The sequence below is a fragment of the Dryobates pubescens genome, chromosome 9 (assembly GCF_014839835.1).
Source record: "Dryobates pubescens isolate bDryPub1 chromosome 9, bDryPub1.pri, whole genome shotgun sequence".
Classification (NCBI taxonomy): Eukaryota; Metazoa; Chordata; class Aves; order Piciformes; family Picidae; genus Dryobates; species Dryobates pubescens.
The window spans coordinates 36,147,259-36,175,231 of record NC_071620.1 but is presented as its reverse complement, the minus strand read 5'-3'; the positions used below and the strand labels follow the sequence as shown (position 1 = coordinate 36,175,231).

At 46.4% G+C, this 27,973-nt stretch overlaps 1 protein-coding gene across 1 annotated transcript in view; it reads right to left on the bottom strand.

Annotated features, from left to right (window-relative positions):
* Nucleotides 1-26,599, bottom strand: part of NEDD9 (neural precursor cell expressed, developmentally down-regulated 9) — a 46,847-nt gene extending 20,248 nt beyond the window's left edge. Inside the window, exons 1-2 of the mRNA XM_054164311.1 lie at nucleotides 26,489-26,599; nucleotides 5,517-5,957 (exon numbers count right to left, since the gene is read on the bottom strand). Coding sequence (XP_054020286.1) covers nucleotides 5,517-5,957; nucleotides 26,489-26,500 — 453 coding nt within the window. The 5' untranslated portion in view covers nucleotides 26,501-26,599. The remainder of the gene's footprint in view (nucleotides 1-5,516; nucleotides 5,958-26,488) is intronic.
* Between the last annotated feature and the right edge of the window lie 1,374 nt (nucleotides 26,600-27,973).

Sequence of the window (27,973 nt, the reverse complement as noted above, 5' to 3'; positions counted from 1 at the left end):
TGGACCAGAAAAATCAATGTTGAAATCATGGTAGTGACTTTTTTTTACCATGCAGCTTTCCCTTGATAAAGCTCATGTGTGAACTAATGATTAATCACAGATGCAAAAGACTCTGTGCTTTGACAGCACCTTTCCCAAAGGATGTTCCCAAAGCAGAATGAGCTCCCTCATAATTACCCTGCATATTTTGCAGATGGGATTGCTGAAGTGCAAAAACACCACTCAAGACCATGCAGCAGCCTGTGGCAAGGATAAAACCCTGGTTTCCCGAGTGTCAGACTTGCCTGAAGGGTCCTTCTCTTTGCTGCTTGCAGCAAAAGTGTTGAGTTTGAAGGCAGATCACAAAAAGAAGGAATTCTAGAATACAGCTTTTGTATCTTTCTGCTCCTCACAGCACTTAAGGGTGTAGCTGGTTTGTGACTAATCTTGCAGCATAGCTATAAAAACCTGGGGCTAACCAAGGCTAATTTTAAACCCTCTCTCATTATCTCTGTCATTTGTAGGGTGAGTTTTAGAAGGTGGTATTTTTATTTGATAGAAGGAGCTGATACAGCTCTCTTGTCAACAACTAACTTGGCCAGAATCGACCCATCATTGTAATTACCTGCCTCAGGACTCCTTTTTGAGTTGCTTCACCTTTCTGGTGAAGGAGATGCAGTTACCTCAGCACAGCTTTATTACATGCCTGCTGTTGATTTACTGTTGCTTGAGGCTAGACAATTCCTGCCTGACAGCAGTTCCTAAGCTGTGCCTGTAAAACTTGTATGGCAGCCAAACCACACATTTGCACAAAGAAAAGGGGAAAACGTGTGCAGGAATGGATAGGAGAGAAACTTCTGCTGGTCCTGCTTTGAATGGTTTCTCATGGATACAGTCTGCTCTAGCTACTGCTATGGGAAGGCAGAAGGTTTATGTATAGAACGACCTCAGCACCACTCTCCCATGTCCTCAAAGCTGCCAAAGTGCAGGGCTTGCAAAGCAGCTGTTTCTGCTGATGGAAGAAAGCAGAGTGGCTCACTCCAGCCTTTGGGGCAGGTGTTACAACTCCGAGAAAAGAGCTTCATCATTTGAAAAGTCAAAGCAAAGATTCCCCACATCAAATCTTCAAGGATTTCCAGGTTTCCTTAATGCTGGCTGCTTTTACAGATCCCCAGAGGAAGAGGATTTGGAGGAGGACAGGCTGTTTTCTCGGACAAAGGAGGCAAGTGCTAAAGTGCTTCCCCTTAATTAGCTTTTCTTTCACAAAGGCATTAGCAGACAGTTGCAGCTGTAACAGTAAAAAGCTGTTTTGCCAAGTAAGGAGGATAAAGATTGAAATAGTTTTACCCTAGACTCCTACAGCCCTCCCGTTCTCTCCTATCTACCACGGGTTCAGCCCCAGTGGGCTCTTTTTAATGTAGAGCCGAGCAATTCGGAGGGACTGCCTCCGATCAAAGCAGGACACTGCCCTAAGGTTTGCTGTCTAGCAAGCCTGCCACGAGCACACAGGGAAACTGGGGGTTCTTAGGATAAAGAAATTTAAAGTCATGCTTAAAGTGATCTTATCCTAAGTAAGAAGAATTGCTTCGTTCTGAACAGGTTAGCAGCCACTTTGCTGCGGGTAAAATGCTTCGTAACTGTGTGTGTTTACTGCATTCTGCAGCTGGAGGCAAAGTCAGTGGCTTTCGTGCAGCACAGCTGAGCTCTCACAGGTTGCAGGGAATTCACTGAGTTCAAAGTCAGCCAAAGAAATGGTCTTAATTTTCCTCAGAAGGTGACTGGGATTCAGAAAAATGCATGGTCAAGCTTGTTGAGCAATTTCTAGGCAGAAACATGGAGGAAAAGTGCTTTAGTGCTATTGGTTTTTGCATCTCAACAAGAAGTTTGCACTTAAGCAGATCAGGTCCTAAAACTGAAGTACAGAGCACTTACTCCAAGTTAATATCTTGAGCTTCCCAACGGACCTGAGTGCAGCTCTATAGTATGGTGCATCTCCTGTGGCTCAAGGCAGCATGGTGAGGAGAGAGTGATTGCCCATTGGAATGTGCTGCCTGGGGAGGTGGTAGTCACCATCATTGGAGGTGTTCAGGAGGAGACTTGATAGGGTGCTTGGTTGCATGGTTTAGGTGATTGGGTGGTGTTGGATGATAGGTTGGACGTGATGATCTTGAAGGTCTCTTCCAACCTGGTCTATTCCATTCCATTCCATTCTCTGCACACTGCTGGTGCTGGCTGCCCAGAGAGGTTGTAGAGTGTCCACCTCTGGAGGGATTTCAAACCCACCTGGACACCAATTCTGGGCAACCTGCTCTGGGTGACCCTGTGTAATGGTTTAGAATCTACCACCATGTTGACAAGAAAACTCTGCTCACTCAGTCAGGAAAGCAAATGGAAGCTGTATTTACAAGCAAAACTACACTCCACAATGGAATGCAATGAATATGTACAAATACACAGTATTTACAATATCATAGAGGCATTTACAGTCAGACAAACAGCATGGAAACTCCCCTGAATGGGGGAAACTGCCCTGCTTCCCCCCTAAACTCTCCCCTCCTCCCTTCCCTCTGTTTAATTAGAAGAAAAGAGAAAGAGATGTTAGAGAGTTAGTGCTTTTATCTCAAGGTTAGGCTGATAAGGTCTTCCCAGCTGAGCAGAGCAGAAAGGAGCCTCAACAGCCAGAAGAGAGAGAAAGGAATGAAGGAAAAAGTGAGGTGGTTAGAATACATCCCACACATCTGACCAATGAAATTAGTTTAGAATAATCTCTTGTTTTCCTTTTCACATCCAGCTGTGGAAGTGTTTATACATCTTCACTCTTCTGCTTGAAAATCACAGAATCACAGAATCACCAAGGTTGGAAAAGACCACAAAGATCATCGAGTCCAACCTGTCACCACAGACCTCATGACTAAACCATGGCACCAAGTGCCACATGCAATCCCCTCTTGAACACCTCCAGGGATGGTGACTCCACCACCTCCCTGGGCAGCCCATTCCAATGGCTAACAACTCTCTCAGTTAAGAACTTTCTCCTCACCTCAAGCCTGAACTTTCCCTGGCACAGCTTGAGACTGTGTCCTCTTGTTCTGGTGCTGGTTGCCTGGGAGAAGAGACCAAGCCCCTTCTGGCTACAACCTCCCTTCAGGTAGTTGTAGACAGCAATAAGGTCTCCTGTGAGCCTCCTCCTCTCCAGGCTAAACAATCCCAGCTCCCTCAGCCTCTCTTCACAGGGCTGTGCTCAAGGCCTCTCCCCAGCCTCATTGCCCTTCTCTGGACACGTTCAAGCATTTCAATGTCCTTCTTAAACTGAGGGGCCCAGAACTGGACACAGTACTCAAAGTGTGGCCTAACCAGTGCTGAGTACAGGGGCACAATGACTTCCCTGCTCCTGCTGGCCACACTACTCTTGATGCAGCTAACTTTCAAAGGCATAGCCTGAAACTGCCACACCCTGCTTTAGGAGGGAGAGGTTGGACTAGATGATGGCCAGAGGTCCCTTCCAACTGTCATCATGCTGTGATTCTGTGGCACACACTAAAATGTGATCTCTTCTGTCTTGTCCCATCAATAGGCTATTTGCTAGGTGCTCACTAACCACCTTGGAGGATACCCAAGTGCTGCTGTGGACAGGGAAACTGTACTGCCCCTGAAAAACATTTCACTATATCTAGTCTGTAGGGAAAGGAAAAAAGGAGAGGGAAAGAGGTGAGATTTCTCAAGAAAACCCAATTGCTCCAACAAAGTTTCTATCTCTTTGCAAGTGCAATTGTCTCATTTTTATCTCCCTGCACATCCTGCTAAGCACAGTTGTGGAAAAGTTGAGGAAACCAACCTCTTCATAACTTGACTTGGAATGATTTCACAGATCTTTTCTCTTGCTCAGAAGGAAAAAACAATAATTTCTTCTTATAAAGGAAAACTAAATTATAACAAGGAAATATAAGCATTAGAAGATGCCTGACATGAAATAAGGCTTAGCTGGGAGCGTGGTGGGGGCATAACCTGAAGCAGATTGTCTTGCCCATCTGAATTAGCAGATGGAAATTTAAACCAATCAGGAACTTCCTGATATAGACATCATCTGCTCACGGAACTTGGATACAAATACTGTGCTTTAAGCTCTAGGGGTAAGGGGGATGCTAAAGGCTGTTGAGCTGGAATGGGGGGACTGCAGAAACTTCCTTTTTGGCTTGGCAATAAAGGATCTGGAAGACCAGGAGAATCTCCTTTCTCCCTGAAAGAGTGATTCACCCTTTTCAACCACCAAGGCACTGTGTTCCACCAGGTACCTGACACTGTGCCACCAGCGTACCCAGCAGGTACCCTGTGTAAGTAAAATGAGGGAATGCTAGGAGGGGAACTTGAGAGGGACAGCAGGAGTAAGGTGGGATCCACAATGCCTCTCCCTGGAGCCTTAGGAGCTCCTGGCTGCTGCAGCCATGGGGCTGCTGCAGATTCCAGTTTCAATCAAGAAATTTAGCTGTAGATAAACATCAAATGCACCCTTATAAACTTTAGGCTCTGTATTAAAGTAATCCTCATTATCATCATCTTCACTCTCCCAGGTATGGCTCTTGTCTCATCAATCACTGCTTTCTCTTTGTAGTTTAGACCCACTGGGGCTCCTCCAGCAAGGCAGTACATCATTTTTAATTAAACAAAAAATTACTTGGGCAGATGATGTAATTGCTCATTAATTTGTGTGAGAGTTATTCTCATGGCAGCAGCTCTCTTTTGAGCACATAATGCAAGAGTGCTGTAGGCCAGATGTGCTTCAGCCTCCCTGGGGAGCCACAGAGCATACAAGATCACAAATTCCCCCTCACCTTCAGCAGCTGCAGTAGCACAGCTCCAAAAATAGTTCTACTAGGTATCTGAGTTGTGAATGAAGGAAGCTAAGAACTTAAGAACTTCTTCTTAAGAACTAAGTTCTTAAGAACCAGTTCTTAAGAACTGGGCTTTCCTCTTTCTCCCACAGCAGTAAGGTTACTGCTCTAACTTTTATATATATAGAAATATAAATAGAATCATAGAATCAACAAGGTTGGAAAAGACCTCAAAGATCATCAAGTCCAACCTGTCACCCAACACCTCATGACTACTAGACTGTGGCACCAAGTGCCACGTCCAATCCTCTCTTGAACACCTCCAGGGATGGTGACTCCATCACCTCCCTGGGCAGCACATTCCAATGGCCAACAACTCTCTCAGTGAAGAACCTTCTCCTCACCTCGAGCCTAAACCTCCCCTGGTGCAGTTTGAGACTGTGTCCTCTTGTTCTGGTGCTGGTTGCCTGGGAGAAGAGACCAACCCCCTCCTGGCTACAACCACCTTTCAGGTAGCTGTAGACAGCAAAAAGGTCTCCCCTGAGACCTTAAATATATATATGTGTGTGTGTGTGTGTATATATATGATATATATATATTTGTTTATTCTTCCTATATCTGAGGCTATCAGTAGACATCAATCACTTTACTGGTGGTCAGCATAAGTTACCTGCTCTGGAGCTATGGCATGAAAGCAACTGCACTCACCTTGTTAGTCAGGCCTGGGCCGTCAATCGGTCGCTGCATGGAGGGTGGCACCTGGTAGATATCTTGTCCCCCGAGTCCATGCCCAGTGGGTATTTGGTAAATTCCCTGATTCACGTGGGAAGGAGGCACTTGGTAGACAGGGTCCCGTGCTGAGGCATGTGAGCTTGGCACTTGGTAGATCTTTTGTTGGTTGAAGGACTGAGGCATCAGTCCTGAACTGGATATATCCTGGCCGGGAGGACCGTCCTGTACCACCGGACCTATCAGGAGTTTCACGCGGTTGCCTGGAACGATGCCTTGCCTGCCGTGCAGGGAGCACAGCCACCACCCTTCCAGACCCTCAGTGTTCTGCTCTATCACTGTCAGGATGTCTCCTTTGCGGAAGGCCAACTCTTCTGCACACTCGGGGACGTTGTCGTACAGGGCTCTGGCCATAAGATTCTGCGGGGGAAGAAGGGCAGGAAACACAAATGAGCACACACAAGCTGGAATTCTCCCACAACTTTGAGCACCTCCTCTGTGGAGAGAAGTAAGAACTGCACTTGAAAAAACAGAGTGGATGGAAAAGAATAGAATAGAGCAGAACAGAACAGAACAGAAGTAACCAGGTTGGAAAAGACCGTTGAGATCATCAAGTCCAACCTATCCTCTGTCTCACATTGGAGAAAGGAGAGACTTGTGCACTAGCAACACTGCTGGTGAGAATGTTTCCAGTAGTAATAGAATCATAGAATCACAGAGTCGTTAGAGTTGGAAGGGACCTCAAGGATCATCTAGTTCCAACCCCCCCTGCCATGACCAGGGACACCTCACACTAGATCAGCTTGCTCAGAGCCACATCCAGCCTGGCTTTAAAAAGCTCCAGGGATGGAGCTTCTACCACCTCCCTGGGCAACCCGTTACCAGTGTCTCACCATCCTCATGGGGAAGAACTTCTTCCTAACATCCAATCTGTACCTGTCCTTTTCTATTTTTGTTCCATTCCCCCTAGTCTTATCATTACCTGACACCCTAAAAAGTCCCTCCCCAGCTTTCTTGTAGGCCCCCTTCAGATGTCGGAAGGCCACAATTAGGTCTCCTCAGAGCCCTCTTCTCCAGACTGAACAGCCCCAACTCTCTCAGTCTGTCCTCACAGGAGAGGTGCTCTAGTCCTCTGATCATCCTTGTGGCTCTTCTCTGGACACAGCTTCCAGCACCTCCAGATTCTTCCTGTAACAGAGGCTCCAGAACTGGATGCAGTACTCCAGGTGGGGTCTCACCAGAATGGAGTAGAGGGGGAGAATCACCTCCCTCAACCTGCTGGCTATGCTTCTCTTGATGCAGCCCTGGATGTGATTGGCTTTCTGGGCTGCAAGTGCACACTGGTGGCTCATGTTGAGCTTCTCATCCACCAGCACCCCCAGCTCCTTTTCTTCCTTTTCTGCTCTCAAGCCAGTCACTGCCCAGCCTATATCAGTGCTTGGAATAGGTTAGATAGAAGCTCTTGATGTGGTCTGTCCACTTGAACAGCCAGGAAAGTTCTGCTCTTGGCACTGAGATTTCAGATCTTGCAAATGGGGACTTGTACCTTCATCTCTTGATGTCAGCTTCCCTATAAACACACTCTGTGTACTGCTACAGCTAGCTGACATTCAAAAGAGAACTTGACCAAGACTCTCAGGGACACAACCCTGAGCAGTTGCTTCCAAACATGTTTACATTTGCAGGGTCCCAAAAGACTTTCCACTGGAGATGCGGAGCCCATTAGTGTAAAGGCAGCGTGCTGGCTTGTCTGAGCTCCTCTTTAAAGCCAGGGATCTGTAAACCACCTGGGGAGAAAAACTACCCTAAAATACAAATTGACTAAATGTCACATGTTGTCAACTGCAGTGCTCATGTTGGTATGTAGCTCTGTGCCTTCTCATTCCTCCTGTAAACGGCCTTGGTGGCACTGTGCAGCGTAGCACAGGCTGAACTGGTAAAAAGCTTCCTCAAAACCACTCTCACCAAAAAGAAACCATCCTGAAAGGGCAAGGTCCCACTCTGCAGAAAGATCAAGAGGACATTATGTAAGAAGTAACGTGCCCAGCGACCCCAGCTGGTGTCATGCCTTTGCCATGGTGGAAAGCTGCACCAGTCTGTGGACCTGCCTGTTATGCTAAAGAACATAAAAGGTTAGGTGCCAAATATTACTACAAAGTGCATCTATATGTAACTTGGAAGGAGTCTAAGGGTGGCCAAGAAGTGTTTTTGACCTTTGTCAAAATAGCTGAAGCTTTCTTAGATGCATTTTGCTTGATTGAGAGAGTTGGGGTTGTTCAGTCTTAAGAAGAGAAGGCTCCAGGGAGACCTTATTGTGAGCCTTCGGTACTTAAAGGGGACCTATGAGAAAGATGGAGAGAGACTCTGAAAAAGGCCTGTTGTGACAGGACAAGGGGTGATGGTTTTAAACTAAAAGAGGGGAGGTTCAGCCAGATGTAAGGAAGAATTTTTTTACACTGAGTGTGGTGAAGCACTGGCATGGTTGCCCAGAAAGGTGGCAGATGTTCTGCCTCCGGAAACATTCCCGGTCAGGTTGGACAGGGCTCTGAACAACCTGATCTAGTTGAAGACATTCCTGCTTACTGCAGGGGGGTTGGACTAGATGAGCTTTAAAGGTCCTTTCCAATCCAAACCATGCTATGATTGTACCAACTGGAGCAGCAACATTAATAAAGGCATCTTCACACAGGTCTACTCCCAAGCATTTGTTGGTTGCTTCGGGCAGGCTTTGCTGCATGCTCTGACCTCCACTTTGTTGTGGCTATGCTCCCTATTGTGGCTATGCTGCCCAGCAGTACCTCTGCTGAGAAGTTTTAAACCAACTCCAAGTTGATGTAAGATTGTGGTCTGAGAGGTATAGAAGTGTTACTAACAAGTGACATCTCCTCTCTTGGACTGGACCAGCTCCCTTCCCTCTTTCTTTGCAGGCACATCCAGTTCCAAATAACCAGCCAACCTATTCCAATGGAAAGTAGGCAGGCTGTCTGTACTGACATTCTTGGACCCCTTACAAAAGCCATGAACACTTCATTTCTTGGCTCTGGTGGTATTTCCAAATGGCTGGCAACAACTGCTCCATGCCTGGCTGGCTGGCTGCTTTTTGGTGAAGACGGTCAGCAGAGACTGTGACAAACTAATTGTAAGCACTTGAAAAAATACACAGAGTCCTGGATCAGGAGCACTCCAGCTGAAGTATTTGGATGCAGTGCAAAAGCTGAAATGGTGCTAATCCACCATAAGATAGGATATGCAGCTGTCTTGGAGAGTTATCTTCCCTCTGTTAAAGGGATAGTGTCAAGTACCATTTAGTGGGTGTAGCTGTCATATTTCTCCTCCTCCTTGGACACAGCAAAATATGTTTGGATTTTTTGGGGTTTTTTCATCCTCTACTTGTTATATCTTTTTTTATCCTCTACTTGTTAGATCAACACACACTGATGTTCTCCCATCATCTCTGTGCTTCATCAAGGCAGCAGACTTCCATTTGACCTTGCTCAGCTCAACTTTTCCTCTGTGTAGCATACAGTCAGGAGGGTGTATGAAGGGCTTACTGGTGGATGTGTAAAGGGCAAGCTCAGATGTCATGTAAAAGGTTGAAGATGCTTTTCCCAAGACACCCAGTGTTGAAATGGGGTGCATGAGATCAGTTTTCTCTCCTCTGAATGGGGTATCAGCTTTCAAATGTATGAGAAGCACTGGCTTTGCCTTTCATCAGCATCATTAGTGAGGTCAGTATAAATTAAGCTTGGGCTTGGGAAAGCAGGACTGCCATTTTGAACTGCCATGTAAACAGCAGTGCTGGGGGCCACCATTCTCTCTGATGTACATCTACTCAGCTCATCAGTCAACAGCACTAAGAAATGTGAACAGAGATAAAGCAGGGAGCAAGTGATAAAGCAGGGAGCAGTGACAAGGCAGAGAGCAGTTTTGTCCATGCCTTGGCAGAACTGTGAAACTATTCTTTAGCATGGCCAAAACCAGAGCTCTCTTCTTGAACACTACATCTGCGCTCTTGCCATGAGGACCTGGCTGCTCAGCTGAGTCCAGCGAGCTCAGAAAAGAAAAGCTCCTGCCTAGGCTGAATATTAAACCTAATCTCTTGTCTTTCTACATTTGTCTTTCACAAGAAAAATCCACTGGCATGACTAGCTCAGCCTGTGCAACTATGTAAAGGAGGCTTTCACAGAGAATGCTGTTTAAAGAAGGAGGAAGATTACAGAGGGGCACAAAACAAGCAGGCTAAATCAATGATAAATGCTTATTCTTCTATCCTTTGGTGATTAAAGGTATTTGAAAAGCCTGATTAGCTTTTACAGCAAAGCAGTTCTCAGAACAAAGCTGGAATGGTGGTAGAATTAGAGCAGATAAAAATTCCCATGTGAATTTTTTTTCCCCAGTTGCTCATTATCTCTGTCCCAGTGACCTTCTCACCACCTGGCATGCAGCATGTTAATACTTTCTGGATGTGCTTCAAGAACTTCTTTGCTGCAAACACAGCTTCAGATTCTCCTTGTCAGTGTTAAGTCAGGCACCAGTATGGGAATTATACTAATTGGTTGCCACTTGCTTCACAGCAATTTCCCCAAGGCCTTTTAAATAGCCCAGAGCCATGCCACCAGCATCAGTCACTGATGGAGCAGTGGAACAGGCAAAATATTTCTCCAAATAAGCACTGGGACCAGAAACATTAAGCCTGTTGTTTGTTGCCAGCAACATAAGCACTGTGCCTGCTAAGGAAAGCTTCTGGGTTTTGAGTGTTTCCTCCATTCTTCCTTCACAGGATTTCTCAATCTGAGCTTCAGGAACAGTGTCAAAGTTGCTTTTATTAGTCAGCAGTCACTCCTGAGAAACTTTCACCACAGAAGGTCATCAGGAAAGCTTTTGAAAACCCCACAGCTGCTTTAACCTGCTGTGGTGATCAAGATTGTAGACTCTACTCTTCCACACACAAAGAAGTCTTGATCAAAGACACCCTCAACACTTGTGGGTTTCACCTTGATTGATCTGGCAAATCAGAATGATTCTTTGGATGCTGGGAGCATCACAGCCCACATCTCACAAGACTCATTGGTCTCATCAGCTTACAGATGGGAGGGTTATCTGCAATTAATTGGACTTGCCCTTAGAGGCATGAATCTGTCACTCATCTGTCTGTGAAACAGACACCAAATAAGCACTAACATCTGACACAAAAAGGCAAAGGCACAGCAGTGACCTTTTTGTATGACTATGTACTAAAAAAAACCCAACCAAAACCTTGGCCATTTCCTAACAAAAAATGGCAACAGAGGAAGGGATGATGAAAGCCCTTGTTACCCTTGTCCTGAAGCTTGTTTTCACAACTGGCAAGTTGCACAGAAGGCCTTTTATATTTCTAATACAAAGAGGAAAAGAAAAAGGAGGGCAACAGATTGGAGTGGGTCCAGAGGAGGCCACAGAAATGATCAGAGGGATGGAACACCTCTGCAATAACTATATGGCAAGAGCAGTGAGGCTCTCCTCAAAATCTGGATGTACCTGTGGTTCATACACAGCTCCGTTCTCCCACAGGATTGTTTTGGTCAAAGACACCTTTAAGATCATCAAGTCCAACTGTTAACTCAGCATTGCCAGGTAACCTCTAATCCATGTCCCTCAGCATCACATGTACACAGCTTTTCAATCTCTCCAGGGATGGGGACTCCACCGCTGCCCCTGGCAGCCTGTTCTGGGGCTTGACAACCCTTTTAGGGAAGACATTCTTCCCAATATCCAACCTAAACCCTTCCTCCTACTACAATTAGAGAGTGCTTCTCTACAGCTAAGGGCTGACTGTAAAGACTCAGTTCAGCTTCTGTATCCTCAAGCCTTGCTAGCAATACTGGAATGTTTGAAAGTCAAAGCCAGGGTCAGGCCCTCACTATGTTAATACTCTGTACAGACAAAACAAAACAAAACCCAACACATTTGTTCTCAAGAAGATTGAATTCCTCTTAACCTCAGGCTCTTGAGTGGAGTAGAAAGCATTTTCCGTTAAATCACTAAAAAAAAAGGAAGTTTTTCAGTCTCATGTTAAATAAAGTACTATCCCAGCCATCATCAGGTCAAAGTGAAAGAGAGCCTGACCCTAATGACTGCTGCCTGGGGATTGTAGCTGGAACGTGCTGCAAGAAAAAGCTCAGCAGACTTCATTGATGCCTTGTGTCAGAAACTCTGCCTGAAATAAAACTGAAATGGATACTCCCAGGATTAAATGCAGATTACAGTGCCTGTGGACCCAACTTTCTGCACTGGTCGAGACAAAAGTAAAGCTTTCAAGCTGTCTCTAGGGAAAGTGAACCTGGGATTTGAAACTTCTATGTCAGTTCTCTTTTAATGCCAGTTGTGAGTCTATTAGCTAAACCCCAGACAGGTGCCCTTTGTATTCTTGGCACACCTTAGATTTTTCCCTCCCTTTTGCATCCAGGATGCACGTCCTAGTAAAAGCTGACTGACAGCTAAAGCTGCTGCTGCCCTAAAAGCTGTCCACTGTTCTACTGGCAGAGCTTGAAGCCAAAAAAGACTCTGCAAACCATTCTTCTTCTCTGGTGCTGAAGGAATTAAAAGGCCAGATTCAGATGGATCAATGAGGTCTGTTATATAACAGTCAGAAAATCACAGAATGTTGTGGGTTGCAAGGGACCTCTGGGGATCATCTAGTCCAACTCTTCTGCTAAAGCAGGGTCACCCACAGCAGGTTGCCCAGGATCACATCCAGGCTGGTTTGGAATCTCTCCAGAGAAGGAGACTCCACGGCCTCTCTGGGCAGCCTGCTCCATCACCCTCACAGGAAAGAAGTTGAGGTGGAACCTCCTGCGTTCCAGTTTGTGCCTTTTGCTCTCTGTCCTGTTGCTGGGCACCACTGAGAAGAGTCTGGTCCCATCTTCTTGACTGCCACCCTTTAGGTATTTTTAGCGGAAGTGAAAGGTGTCCACTCTTTCATTAGCCTACTGCAACTATGGTTAAGATGCCTGAATAAAGACACACAAAGATACCTGGAAGAGTGTGATCTGGTTTGGTTGGCTTTCCCTGCAGCGAAGGGAACTGACAGACTTCTGCATATTGCGGTTTGGAGGATGAAAAGGTTGGTTGTGGATGAAGCTGAGTGGCAGAAAGAGGCAAGAGTTAAAGAGAGCGGTGGAAACATCTACTCTTTCTGTTAGAGTAAACACATCCAGTGACGTGAGTACCAAGAGCGTGTGAGGTGCCCACAGCCATGGAAGCAAACAGAGGAATAATAAATTACATGCTCTGAGATTAAATACAATGGACTCTTTAAGGGCTGAGTGTTGCAGTGCCAAGCTCTTAGCACAGGGTTGTGGACTTGACTCCTCAGTCAGCTCTGCAATGAATGAACCCACGAGGAAAAGGTTCAGCCAACTGTAAGCTTGAAGAATTTCACTTGCTTCCCTCAGAGGTGCAATACAAGGATGTCCCAGAATGCACAGACCTGTGGATACTGATCCCTGCTCTGTGCCTGGCTGGTGGGGTGTGTGGTTGTGTCCTGCTTTGCCTTGCTTCTAAACTCTATGTGTAAGAAGCACTATTTATGTGCAAACAGAACTAGGGAAATCACCTCTGCCTTCAACTGAAAAAGGGTGGGACCCCTTTTTTTCTTTACTGGTTTTGGACAGACTGTATCTTAAAAGGCCAAGCTGCTTCTATGTATAGCTAGCTTAGGAGAAGGAAGGAAGAGAGGAACAAAGGAAGGAAAGGTGGGGAGAGACCCCAAAGGAGTGTCTGTGCACAACGCAGTAGCTTCATTTTGGTTGGATCACTTTTAATTACCCACCATGTAATCTTTTTACTACAAATTCCCTCGTCTTCAAGGTTCCAAAGTAAGCTTAAGCATTAGCATACCCTTGCTGCAGCAGGGCTAGCAGTAATGATTTGCCTGTGGGGCTGAAGGCCTGGTCTGAAAACCCTGTAAAAATGGAGTTTTATTCGGAGATAAACAGCTTGACTACAAGCAGTACTGGTGGGAGAGAGGGAAGTTTGTGCTGTTTTGCCTTCTGAGTACACCTCCTTGTCTATTTCTTGCTGTCACTGCCCCTGAAATAAAGAATTTACTGTGCTGCATTTGCAAGGAAGGGAACACAGTAGGTAACAGGTCTATCTGTAACAAGCAACTTTTCATGAAGTTCACGGAATAAGACATTCAGCTGTGCAAAATGTCTGCTGCTGGTCTCCTCAAACCTGGAAGAAGTTAGTGTGAGCAGCAAAGGCTGTATCTGGTGTGCAGAGAGCTGCACGGGCACGTTCTTAGATGTGTCCCTGTGGGCACTGACATGGGGAATGGAAAAGGCACTTTGCTGCTGGGCAGTAACAATCCCCTACTGTGCAGACCTGTAACAGCTAGTCACAGAATTTCAGAATGGTAGGGGTTGGAAAGGATCTCTAGACAGCACCTAGTCTAACCCCCCTGCTAAGTTGGGGTCACCCAGGATCACATCCAGATGGGGTTTAAGATTCTCCAGAGATGACTCCACAACTTCTCTGGGCAGCCTGTTCCACTGTTGCAGCATCCTCAAAGTAAAGTTTTTCCTTACGCTCAGAGGGAACCTCCTGTGTTCCAGTTGTGTCTGTTACCCTTCAGATGCAGTACCCTGGATGTGGCCTCACACTGGGAGGAGAATCTTCCTCAATCTGCTGCTGGTCACACTCTTCTGAGTGCACCCATTGGCCTTGTTGGCCACAAAGGCACATTGCTGGTTCAGGGTGAATTTGTTATCCACCAGGACTCCCAGGTCTGCTCTGCAGAGCTGCTTCCCAGCAGGTCAACCCCTAACCTGTACTGGTGTTATTCCTCCCCAGCTGCAAAACCTTACATTTGCCCTCGTTGAACTTCATTAGGTTCCTCTCCATCCAGCTCTCCAGCCTGTCCAGGTCTTACTGAGTGGCAACACAGCCTTGCCAGCAACAAGCAGTGTGCAGGAACTTTTTATCTGAAGCCAACAGCTATGTAGGAGGCAGGAAGTGCTGCCACATCATGTATGAAAGAGCTCACTGCATTACCAGAGTGTTGCAGATAACTGCAGCTTTGGCAGGAGGACTTTGAAAGGCCCTCAGCATCTAAGTCAGACTGCAGGTCTGCCTACTGGCTCTGGGAACTGTGAGCTTCCTCGTCTCAAGGCCAATGACAGAAATGTAACAAGCAACAGGGCAAGAGAAAATGGCCTTGGGTTGCTCTGGGGGAGGTTAGGTTGAGCATTAGGAGGAATTTGTTCCCTGAGATGGCTGTCAAGCCTTGGAACAGGATGCCCAGGGAAGCAGTGGAGTCACCATCCCTGGAGGGTAGATGACATGCTGAGGGATACATTTTAGTAGTGACCTGGGTTAATGGCTCGACCTGATGATCTTAAATGCCTCAACCAACCAAACCGATTCCATGGAAGAGGGACCCTGGTTGCAAACAGTTCAGGGTAGTCCTGTTGCAATTCACTCTTACAGGCAAAGCCCACAGCTCCACTTCTCAGGCACTCTTCTGCTTTCTTCCACGAAAAAACCCACAAGTTTTGTTCTAGTGGAGATATTTTCTGGTCAAGCATTGCTAGCCCAATTGTATCCATCAAGAAGGGCTTGGAATTTAAGGCAGTTTTCCATGCACAGATTTGGCTTTACAGCTGATGAGAGAGCTTTAAGCTAACAGCCTGAGCAGAGCCCTAAGGAGGACAGGTCTTCATCCACCCTAAGAATCCTTGCATTCTGGTCCTGTGCATCTCTGTCAGTCATGCTAAGTATTCCAAGCTGCTTGGAGGTTGTGGAGTGGAAAACCTTGGATCTGCAGGGGAGGAGTGTCTAATTTCAGTGTTCCATCAAGCAGTCCCAGTCCGTCTGTCTGGCCTGAATTTCAGAGTTTGCTCTGGCTGGGTTGGTTTCTTTCTCTTTTTTTCTTTTTTCCTTCCTGACCAGTCACACAGAAAGTTAAGAATGGGACTGTCTCCTCCTTAATGGATCACACTTGCATAAGGCAAAGTAGGCACGGCAGCTGTCTTACTCTGGATATATTCACTGCCAAGTTGTGTAGGCCCAACACTCTGCCCAGCAGGGGTGGCAGTGAGCAGATTGCCCACTCCTCCACTCACACTCCTGCTCAAGATGCTGATGTGGTCCATCAAGTTGCCCCAAGGCTAGGCTTCAATTACAAACTAAATATGGGAGAGACTGAAGGCTCTCTGGTGTGAGAACATCTTTTGTTTCTGTGTAGTTCTTCCATTTCAAGCAAACAGGAGATACTTGTGTATCCATCCTTTTTGTAGGCAGTTGTCTAAATATTCTGTGAAACTGAGGCACAGCAGTGAATCTGCAGCTTCAGAGGGAATCCAAAGATGTGAATCCAGAAGGAATTAGGAGGGTAGAAGGGTGAAGAGCATGTAAAAAGGGAAAGAATACAAAAATTAAGGTCCTAATTGATGCTTTGTCCTGTGTGAATACAAATATGTCACTGTTCTGTGGGGAGTACATCAGCTTACTGCTGTGCCTGACATTTCAAAGTGTAAGTTTTCTGGCTCTGGATCTATAAAGATTGAGAAAACACTAACTTTATGCTGGCTATAAGGACAACCAACCAAGCTTTGTCTGTTTGGATGATATTCTTCTGTCTCTTCACCGAGTTTTGTGTTTTCGGCTTGGCTGGGTTATCTTCACCATGAGGACAGCTGGAGAGGGACTTTGTACAAAGGTTTAGGTTGGATGTTAGGAAGAAGTTCTATACAGAGAGAGTGATTGCCCATTGGAATGGGCTGCCTGGGGAGGTGGTGGAGTTGCCATCATTGGAGGTGTTCAGGAGGAGGCTTGATGGGGTGCTTGGTGCCATGGTTTAGTTGATTAGGTGGGTTGGATGCGATGATCTTGAAGGTCTCTTCCAACCTGGTTTATTCTATGTAATTCTATGTAGTGCTAGGATGAGGGCAAATGGCTTCAAACTGGAAGAAGACAGGTTGAGATTAGATATTAGGAAGAAATTGTTCCCCATGAGGGTGGTGAGGCACTGGAACAAGTTGCCCAGAGACGCTGTGGAGGCTCCAAGCCTGGAAGTGTTCAAAGCCAGGCTGGATGGGGCATTGAGCGGCCCAGTCTAGTAAGAAGTGTCTGTGCTGTAGGGCTGGAACTAGATGATCTTCAAGGTCTCTCCCAGCCCAAATCATTCTACAATCTTATTTTACTTAGAGGGGAAATGAGGTGTGGGGCTGCTGCTGTGGACTCCTAGGCATTGCAAAGGCAATTATAGTAACATAATTTGATGTCAGATGCTAAATAAGGAGCTGATTTACTCCTTCTGTCTCTGACACAGTGAAGCATGGATGTATTGTGTCACAAACACCATCTGACTCATACAAAACCTCTGAGGTGCTTGGTGAATGTAAAGGGAGAGTTTAACAGACATGGCAACTCCCTTTTACTACATAGCAACCTTCTGTTTGGGGTGTACTGTGAAACAGGTCACAGCCACCCTAGCAAAGGGCGTATCTGAGGTAATGCTTTTTAGCTCAGCCCTGGGGAACACCCCAGAGACTCATGCATGCTGCTTCTGTGCTGTCAGACCACCCAGCCTGTTTTGGAGCTGTGGTAGAGAACCCAAAGGGTTTGCACCAGTGAAGCAGAGCAGTGACCCACTGATGACATATTCTGATCTTATTCCCCTGCCCTCTGAGTTCCTGGGGTTTCACAGGAGTGGTGAAATACCATTTTCTCTGCTCTTCCAGGGAATGCAAACCACATCCCCTGCCTTACCTTCAAGAACTATTAATATTTTGGGAAATTCCACCACACCTAACTCGCAGAGTTCTCTGTATATGTTTTACCTTTGTAACCAGTTTCCTTCCCCCCCTCCCCCGCCCAAGGAAGGGTGTGAGCGAGCTCCATGACTTTAAAAGGCCTTTTCAAATCTGAAGGCTCTGTGCCTTCTGTGACATCAACAGGGGGGAGGAAAGGAAAAGGGGAAAAAAAAAGAGGAAAAAATAAAGCATGCAAACAATAGCCTTAGAGTAAATATGATCTCACTGTGATTAAGCCACACTACATCAAAAATCAAAAAGCAGATGGAAAACCCAACCTCTTTCCCTCAGGCAAGCAATTAAAAACTTAATGAAAGGAGATCGGATGTTGAACGCTCACGAATGGAAGGAGCAGAGCAGGAGGTGGGGGGGGGAAAGGGACAGAAAGAATCCTGAAACGTGTGTTTTGAGTTCTCAGTTTTCCATTTTCTGGCTTTTGCAAGCAGTTTTCTCCCAGACAAAAAGTTTCCTTCAAAAATAAAATAATAGAATTCCTTCTCCTAAATTTAACCCTTCTCTGTGCAGCTCTGGGGAAACAATCACAGCCTGGCTGTCAAGCAATCAGCAAGCTCAGCATTGTCACCAGGTTTTTTCCTGGCTGATGTCTTCAGCTCTGGAATGGATGGTTTTTTTATATATATATATATTTTAATCTAGAAGCTAGCAGAACTGGGACATGATCCTTCCCTCCCACCCCAAGTCTCTCAAAAAAATTCTCCATAGAAGGAAAAGCCACCCCTCTTAGTCACTGTAGTGTCACCATCTGGGATGCTGCACAGCACTTGCAATTTAGGATGTCCTGGGAGTCCGGCTTACTGAAGGAAAAACAAATGTTTCTCATGTTTTCATGTTTCCAGCCCTCAGAAGGCTAGTGGGGGAAACAGGCAACAGGCTGCCTGTGAATCAGACATACTTTGTGGGGAACCAGGCCTGGCTGGCAGATGAGGCTTCACTAGTCTGGTCAGAGCCTTCTCCTTGACACAGGGCAGCAGCCAAAAGTCGACAAGCCTCCCAGAACAGCTCAGTTTTGGGAAGCTGACATTTTCTAAGGAAGTGTGCCCCCAGAGAAGGGAGAGTGTGTGGGTGTGTCTTAACCAGTTACGGTTACTACACTTAGTCTCAGACTGAAATACAACTTTAACTGTATCCTTGATGGCTGGAGAGATGGGTTTGTGCAGATTCCAGGCTGCAAACAAGACAAAGCAAGCAGAGCAGGAGGGGGGGGAAGAAAAAGAAGATACCTGCTTGTAAACTAAGGGGCTCTATAACAATAAAAATTGGTTTATTACCCTTAGCATTTTAACTGGATGTAAAGTCCACAGGACAAGGGCATTCATGACCCTACCTACTGCAAGCTCTGTGTTAACCAGGGTGCACTCTTCCAGTTGTTTTGTACTTAACCCTTTGGATCAAAAATTTGTTTTGAATCCCTGATTTTTCACCTGCATTTTCCTCCCCTTCCTAAGTTTTGCTCTCACCAAATGATTTACAGTATTGCCACTGCCACAATTTGCAGCCACGCTGTGCGTGAGGCCTGCTTAAGAAACGGCTTCTGATATGCTTCTGTAGGCTAAATCCATTCATATTCCTCTTCCTTTTCATCCACTCTGACTGTGAATTGAATGTTTTCAAAACAAACACAAAAATAAAAAGGTGAGAATGGGCCTCATCCCTTTGGAGGAGAAAAAGATTACCTTTTTTATACCATGCTAGGCACTGGTGGTTCCTAGGACTGCAAACTACAGCAGCCCTGCTTCTTGTCAAATGCAAGCTACGTCCAAGTCTGCTGTGGAAAAATGAACTCCTTAGAATTAAAACTGTTTCCACTACTGTAATGTCTAGACCAAAAGGCAAAAGAAAAAAAACACCACTTGCCAAGAGTGGCCTGTGATGAACAGGCAGCAATATCCAAGGGCTGTACTCACAGCTGCTGCTATAAAGTGACCCAGCTTCACTGATCGTGAAGCAGTGATTTAGAGGAAGCAAAGAGCACCTCCAAATGCAGCTCTGCTTAGCAGTAAGCCTGATTTAACAAAGCATAAAGCATCTTTCAGGGGTCAAAGTTCTGCTGTAACAGGTAAATGTCCATTGCTTTCATAGATGCTCAGACTGCACATGCTACCTAAAGAAGCATCTTGAAGTGTGACCTGCATGTTTATGATTTCAAATGTCACTGAATGAGGGCTCCTACAGAGAAGTGTGGACTTTAATGTCTCAAGAAGTTCATCTGCTTGTCTCCATCAAGTGCTCCCAGAAATGGGAACAGTAGAAGGCAAGGGTTCTCCACAACTGTTGCAGCTAAGGCAGATACCAGTGCATGCTCCTCTTAAGTGCTTATGTCACTTTAAAGATGAAATGAAATGTAGATCTTGGAGACAGGCTGGTTTCTAGTTGCTGGTGGTATGAATGGGATTTAAGTACTTAAATGGTTGTGATAAGCCAGTCCAGATAAAATAAGCAAACCAGAAGTGACTTTACCCTGAAGTGACTGAAGCCCATCTAGTGCATGCAGAAGTCATTCCCATGCCCCTAATATCCTTGATAACAGCAACATGACAAGGGGGAAGCCATGTGCTCCATTCATAGTCCCCTACTTTTTGTATGCACAGAGATACAAGGCTGTTTGCTATTTCCAGATACAGAGGGAACATCCTCTTATCCTGTATTTCTGTGCAAGGGCAGGACCTCATGCTTGGCTGAGGACTACTGTGAGTGCAAGCTCTTTGTGAGAAGGCAGGCTTCTTGTCTCCTACTGTTTATAAAGTTGGCCAAGGGCCTTGAATACACATCCTATGAGAAAGGGCTGAGGGAACTGTGGTTGTTTAGTCTTCAGAAGAGAAGGCTGAGGGGAGACCTCATCAGCCTCTACAACTTGCTGAAAGGAGGTCAGAGTAAGGTGGGGGTTGGTCTCTTCTCACATGCAACAATGGCATCCTAGCCTGCATCAGAAATAGTGTGGCCAGCAGGAGCAGAGAAGTCATTGTGCCCCTGTACTCTGCACTGGTTAGGCCACACCTTAAGTACTGTGTCCAGTTCTGGGCCCCTCAATTTAAGAAGGACATTGAGACTCTTGAACATGTCCAGAGCAGGGCAACAAGGCTGGGGAGAGGCCTCAAGCACAAGCCCTACGAGGAGAGGTTGAGGGAGCTGGGCTTGTTTAGCCTGGAGGAGGCTCAGGGGAGACTTCATTGCTCTCTACAACTACCAGAAGGGAGGTTGTAGCCAATTGGAGGTTGGTCTCTTCTCTCAGGAAACCAACACCAGAACAAGAGGACACAGTCTCAAGCTGTGCCAGGGGAGGTTTAGGCTTGAGGTGAGGACAAAGTTCTTCACTGAGAGAGTCGTTAGCCATTGGAATGTGCTGCCCAGGGAGGTGATGGAGTCACCGTCCCTGGAGGTGCTCAAGAGGGGACTGGACATGGCACTTGGTGCCATGGTTTAGTAGTCATGAGGTCTGTGGTGACAGGTTGGACTTGATGATCTTTGAGGTCTTTTCCAACCTTATTGATTCTATGATATGATTCTAATTAACGTGACAAGAGAAAACAGGCTCAAGTTGTGCCAGGAGAGGTTCAGGTTGGATGTTAGGAAGAATATCCTCACAGAAAGGGTTCTCAGACATTGGAACAAGCTACCCAGAGAGGGGGTGGAGTCACCATCCCTGGAGCTGTTTAAAAGCCCCATGGATCAGGTCCTGAGGAATGTGGGTCAATGGTAGTAGCTTAGCAGTAGTGGCGAGATTGTGAGCTCTAGGTGAGCAGTTGGACTCGATGATCTCAAAGGTCTCTTCCAGCCTCAACAGTTCTATGATTCCCTATCTGTCAGCAGTGGTGCATGGGGGTAGGTGTGTGTAACTCAGGAGAAGTGTCACCTTTGAACTTTTAGTCAGATCACTAGACATACCTGGCTTTGCTACAATGGCTGGTATTTGTAATGCAGCAGTTCAACAACATAAACTTCTCCTGAGCCACCACACGTACAAGTACAATGTTCAGTGATAAGATATCAGCACAAATACAATCTTTTCTAACCCCACTTGTTGCTGTGATTGAGATTGTAAGATTCCAAAGGTGAGTCTATATGTGGCCTTAGGAACTGTGCTCCAGCACTTGACATGTTCACAGTAATGGTTCATGAGACTTCTCCAAAGTCTAGCCTATATCCTGCAAAATGTTGACTACAAGCTTAGAAGGGCTGCAGAACTCTCCTTAAACATTTCATTTGCCCTTTGCAGAAGATGTTTCCATGAAGTCTTAGTATTAAGCAGTTGTCCTGCTTTTTGATCTTGTAGGGCCCCCCTGTAGGTCCTTTGATATTACAGCACTGCTTGGAATGACTAATGTTGAATCAAGGTACCATGTGGCAAAGTAATAGTATAATGTATCTGCAACCTCTGGCACATTTTTCAAAGCCTGAGTAAAACCCCCAGATTAGTATCTAGTGCCTCTTTTACTATCTAAGGTCAAAGTAAACTGGAACTATCAACAATAAGGAAAACTGTCTATCTGGCAGTTCTGCTTCTCCATCATATACTCAGAACTACTGGACAGAGACAGATTAGACAAGCAGTTTCACTATGAAGTAGGTATAGAGCTCAAGAAGAGCTATTAGGATAGAACCATAGGAGTTTAGGGATCATGCAAAAACCCCATATATTCTGTTAGCTGCAGTGTTTCAGAGGAAGAAGAAAAGCCAGCACTAAGTAAGTGCTGTAACACTCCTAAGCCTCAGTATCTGTGGAACAGAATGAACAGCACCTTGCTGTTCTACCATGTCTTTGGAAGGCAAATGAATTCTGCAGTGGGAATTTCTCAGATGGAGGGGAGGGGATACACAGAGACTACAGTGGGGATGCATGAGAATCTGAAAATTACAGAGGGTCTCCAAGCTTTGGGAAGGAGCCAGTCCTATTGCTACATCTCACTAGTGCTGCTGCTGCTAGGTGCCTGACCCTGCTACACTTCTACCACCTCCCTCTGTTCAGTCACAGAGACAAATCACAAAACTCCCTTTGCAAATCCAAGGGCAGCAGAGATCACACAAACCTGAACAGTTTTTCCCTCTGTTGGTTTGTTCCTCTAGTATCTTTTACAAGGTTTTACAGTCCCTATTTACTTCTTGGTTTGATTCCTAAGATACAAAACAATACAACAACAACAAAAAACCCCAACAAAACAGAAAGAAAACCAATAGGAGTGTGAGGAATAAACAAACCAGCGAGGATCTGGTTAGTAAAGTACAGGCAGTTCTTTTCCCTTTACATGGCCCAACACTCCAAGTCTTTCATTGCCAGGGTTACAAGCAGCTTTTCACAAGCACTCTGGTTGGGAATATAGTATTTCTTCCCAGTGACACTATTTTGTTTGTCTTGGCATGCAGGCATTGTAATCAAGTCTATATATTACAGGACTGTGCCTTAGCACAAATGGCAGGCATTTCAAACCCTATTTACTTAGGTTTCTTCCTTGCCCAACAAATTATCTAAAAATAGATAATCAAGACCTCATACTTTACATCTACGTCATTCCTTTTGGCTTAAATGAGGTAAGGAATGTATGGGGCTTTTTCTCCTTTCTTCTTTCACTGTTTGGATCTGTTTACTAAAACAGATAAGTCCCCCTTTCTCCTTCCCTCTCTTTTTTCCCCCCCTCTTTCTTCCTTGCTCATGAACAGCCAACAAGCTACAAATTCACTTCTGTCACACTTTTATTGCCTGAGATAAGGGCATTGGAATTGCAGGTCAGGTATTCTTGCATCCGTGCTCTTTCACTGGTCACTGGTATTTATGTTCCTACATAGTGCCTACTACACAGGGTCTGGAGAACAAGCCTTAGGAGGGAACTGGGGTTGTTTAGCCTGGAGAAAAGGAAGCTCAGGGGAGACCTTCTTGCTCTCTACAACTACATGAAAGGAGGTTGGAGCTAGGTGAGTGTTGGTCTCTTCTCCCTGTTAAGAAGTGATAGGACCAGAAGAAATAGCCTCAAGTTGCACCAGGGGAAATTTAGATTGGATATTAGAAGAAACTTCTTCACTGAAAGGGTTATCAAATACTGGAATAGGCTTCCCAGGGAGGTGATTGAATCTCCACCCCTGGAGGTGTTTAAAAGACTCAGAGATGTGGAGTTGAAGGATGTGATTTAGCACCATACTTGGTAGAGTTAGATAATGGTTGGACTCAATGATCTTCAAGGTCTTTTCCCTACCAAAATAATTCTGTAACTTTAGCTGTAACTGCTTCATCCTTGGAATCACACTCTGGGTTTTGTTTCAGAAGGGTTGATTCTACCTTCTGGATCACAGGATACTAGAATGGCATCGTGCATGACGATGTAGCACAAAAGGATGCTGCTGTCATCAAACAAAGAACTGCAGCATTGCCATAATCAAACTGCACCCTACAGGAATTAGTTTCTGAAGGCAGCTTTCAGAGAAGTAGAACTAAGAGATCCTCATAATCAACCTTAAGTATTTGTCCTATCCTTTCTATGGCTCAAAGTAACTTCTGTCCTCCAATATTTAACTAGTATCTGAATGGTGAAACAGAACCTAAGCTGGGGTCAGATTTGTCTTTGCTCTAGTCAGTCACATCTTCACTGAACTTCACACACTGTACAAAGGACCGAGCTGTAGAAACATATAAAAGGTAGAATCCTGAAACTGCTTCAACCCACAGGGACTTCCCCAGTACCGTTCAGAGGATTCAGGCTTCAGTATTACGTTGGAAGTATGTTTAAAGCGTGACAGGGACAATAAAATCAGCTGAAGTGAAAGAAGAGAGGTAACAAGTTTTCAGAATATGTATGTGTGAAAAAAACAGTAGCTGGAGTAGCAGAGGGAATTTCTGCACCAGAAATGATCTTGGGTTTAGTCACATTGAAAGTGAAGGCTTGAGTGATGGAGACACATACTCAGGGTCTCACAGGAGTCAGTTCCTGTTCTCTCCAACAGTTAATTCTCTAATTACATTCTAATAAGCATCTCAACCATTTCATTATATGCAGCTTTATCACAATGAAAGTGAAGAAAGACTCCAGTATAACACTAGGAGTAGTTAAACTGACCCAGCACTGCACCTGGGAGCTAAGCCACCTCTGAAGTGATGGTATGTCCCCAGGCAGGCCATGAGCACTCTCTGTTCCTTTATTTTCTGCACACAATAAAAACTACAGAATACAAAACACTACACAATAAAAACTTTTCTTACAGGAAAACAAAGAAAATACAGTAAGAAAATAGCAGAGACCAAATGAGCAGGTATTTTCTTTATATCTTACTCCAGGGATAAGAAATAGATCTAAGGATGTTTGGCCTAGAAATGTGACTATTTCACATTTCCCAGGGAAAGTAAACACCCTAGTCTGACCAGAAGGTTTTTGAGTCCAAAACCCTCAGTCTTGTCTCTCTCTCTTTTTTTTTTTTGGCTTGGTTTTTCTTTGTCTAGCTTTCTCTGTCTAGAATTACATAATCACAAACCCAAACCAAAAATGTTCATTCCAACCAGACAGGGCAAAGGAAACAACACAGAGCCAGGAAGACTTCTCCCTTTCGAGCCACATTATTGGTCCCTAAACTTGCAGAGCCACTGGGCTGCATATGAAGCATGGCCTTGCAGCAGGGGAAAGACAGAGGGTGACAGGAGAGGTCAGGAAGCTGGACCATTATTTTTCCACTGGGATACAAGTGTCCTTTAGCCATGAGCAGTTGGAAAGCAGTTAACGAGCTCTGGACTAACAGTGACACTGCTCTTATACCCAGTGCCTGTGGTAAAGTCACAGCTTTAAGGAGGTATAAAGTCTATCTGAACTGATTTGAAGGGGGTGTTGAAAGGGACAGAAGATGAATTTGATCTCAGACTTTAGATCACCCAGTTGTTTGAGACAGAATTAAAAGCAATTAAAAGGTCATCAGATCCAGGTCAAAATTTTCAAAGTCATGGAGTATCTTTGTCTCCATACAATTTGGTTTTCCTGGTTAATCTTAATCACCACGAGATGGAAAAACTTGGCAGCAGCTTTGCAAACGTAACTCTGACCTTTCCCAAAGCTTGGTATAAGACAGCCTGAAAGCCTGGGCTGAGCTCAGAAGATGTATGGAAAAGATGAGAACCTGTGTGTATTCACCAAGGAACAGCTTGCACACCTCATTCTGCCCAGGTTTATAAGCCTCATACAACATGTAGCATCAGGGCTCTTTTATACCATGCTGCCTAAACCTGGTCAGAAGATGGACTTCACTCCCAAAGCACATTAGTCTCCCAAGTAAGTGTATAATGTGTGACATTCCCAAACCACCTTTTTATTGACGCTGAAGTTATTTTTGGCAAAGGAAGGGAAGTTTTTCCTTCCCTCCCCCCTTTTTTTCTTTCCAATCACACAGGATTATGGTATGTCTGTATGGTAATCTAATGCCCTGTGGGCAATTCAAGACCTTGCCCAGACGTTTTCAAGTATAGCAATGTTAGGATGAAAGCCTCCACATTGCTGTCTTCTGGCAAAAAAACCAAACCAAACCAAACCAACAAAACCAACCAAACAAGAATCCCCACAAACAAACAAACAAACAAAACTCTGTGAAAGGTAACGCTATAATAATTTATTTAACATGGAAAGGGGGGATAAGCTACTTTTTTAAAAATGGTAATATAACTTTTCATGCTTGCGACCCGTCAAACAGACTGCCTGAAAATCTTCACTGTGATAACGAGACGTTCCCAAATGGGCTGTTAAAATTTTACATCGCGGGGAGAGGCATCGATCCCTGTCGCAAACCGACGCCGGACATCCCGTACAAAACCTCCTTCCCCGAGGTACTGGACTCGCACTGCTAACCAGCGCTGGTCGAAGAGGCACCGACCCACCGGGAGAAAAAAAGCCTCTTTTCCCCCCATCACTAACCCACCAGACCACCCCACCCCAGCCCGCCGGCTTGTCCCCTTTCGCTGTCCACTGCTCCCCCACACACACACCTGGCACCTCCCTTGGGTGGGAGCAGAGCGGCAGGCAACTGTACCCGCCTGCCCTCGAGGGTGCCGAGGGGAACCCCCCCAGCTCCCCGCCACCTGTCAGGACCTCAGCGAAGGAAGCCGCTGGCAAATCCACGAAACTTTGCCCACCGCAGTGCTAGCCCCGACCCCCGCTGCCTCCGGCCGCTGCTTACCTTGTACTTCATGGCTGCGGAGCGCTGAGGGGGCCCAAGCAGCAGCTACTCCACCTCCCGCCGCATCGCCACTGCTCCGCGCCTCGCCGCCCGTCCCGCAGCCAGGCTGCCCCGCTCATTTGCATAGCGCCCCTCCCATTGGCCGTGCTCGGGGACACCCTCCCAGCCCGGTCCTCTGCCTGCCTCCGCCGCCGCCTCTGCAGCGTGCTGCCGGTGGTGGCGCTGAGGGGAGCGGGCTGAGAGGGGCGCGGGCTGCGAGAGAGGGCAGCCGGCTGAGGAAGGGGGAGCGGGCTGAGGAGTGGGGAGCGGGCTGAGGCGGGAGCAGGCTGAGGCGGGAACAGGCTGCGGCTAGATGGGCACAGCTGAGAGGAGCAGACTGGAGTTTGAGTTTAGGGGGGCAGGCTGAGCTGACGGGAGAAAGATGGGCACAGCTGAAGAGAGTGGGCTATGGCTCGATGGGATGAGCTGAGGGGAGCAGGCTGGGCTTTTTAGGGGGGTGGGCCGAGCTAAGGAGCGAGCTGGGGATCAATGGGCTAAGTGTAAGGGATGCTTGTTCTGCGACTTCAAGGGGAGAGATGAGGTTCCATGGGGTGAGTGGAAGGACGCAGGCAGAGGCTTAATGAGCTGAGGTGAGGGGAGCGGGCTGAGGATCGATGGTCTCGGCTGAAGGGAGCGGGCTGGAGCTCGACGGGGTGAGCTGAGGGTAGGAGGTGTCTTACGGGGAGCTACAAGGGCAGAAAGCTGGGGCTCGATGGAGCGGGCTGAGAGGAGTGGGCTAGGACTCGATGGGCGGAGCTGAGGGCGAGGGACCCGTTTTGGGGACTGCAAAGCGAGCAAGCAAGCTGCGGCTTAAAGTTGTGAGCTGAGAAGAGGGGGCTGGAGATCGATGGGTTCAGCTGAGGTGAACTGGCTCGACAGCGTGAGCTGCACTCTCCTTCCGTGTAGAGGGAGAAAAAGTCCCACAGGGAGCCAGGGTTGACGGCCCAGCTTCCTGCGACCCAGTCACTGTTTCAAAGCTGCTTCACCTCGAGTTGTCTGCACGAAATGGGCACTCAGAACAAAAGGCTGCCTGTCTGCTGCCCCCACCCCAGCTTTTGCCTCCTATGCGGGGGGATTTCTCTCTCTGTCGGGGTCCAAAGTGCTCAGGCTATCAGTGAAGGCAGCCCTGGGAAGAGTTTCTGAAGTTCCAAAGTGTTGAGGCGCCAAAACCACCCCGGGCAGCCTGGCCTGGGCTGGAGACCGCCCCACCAGTCAAGACTGTGCAGATTGCTGCCTGCTGCCAAACCTGCCAGGTACTATACCTTTTCCAGCTGTCCCTCTCATGATTGCCCTTTTTTTGTGGAGTTGGACACTTCATGCTGCTCCATTCCTAACTTTGTAATCTATTACCATTCTCATTTGTCCCCAAAAGATTATCTTTTAGTACTGCCCATCTTGAATCAAAGCACCAAGTGTTCCCTTTGCCTGGGAAAGCCTCCATTTAAA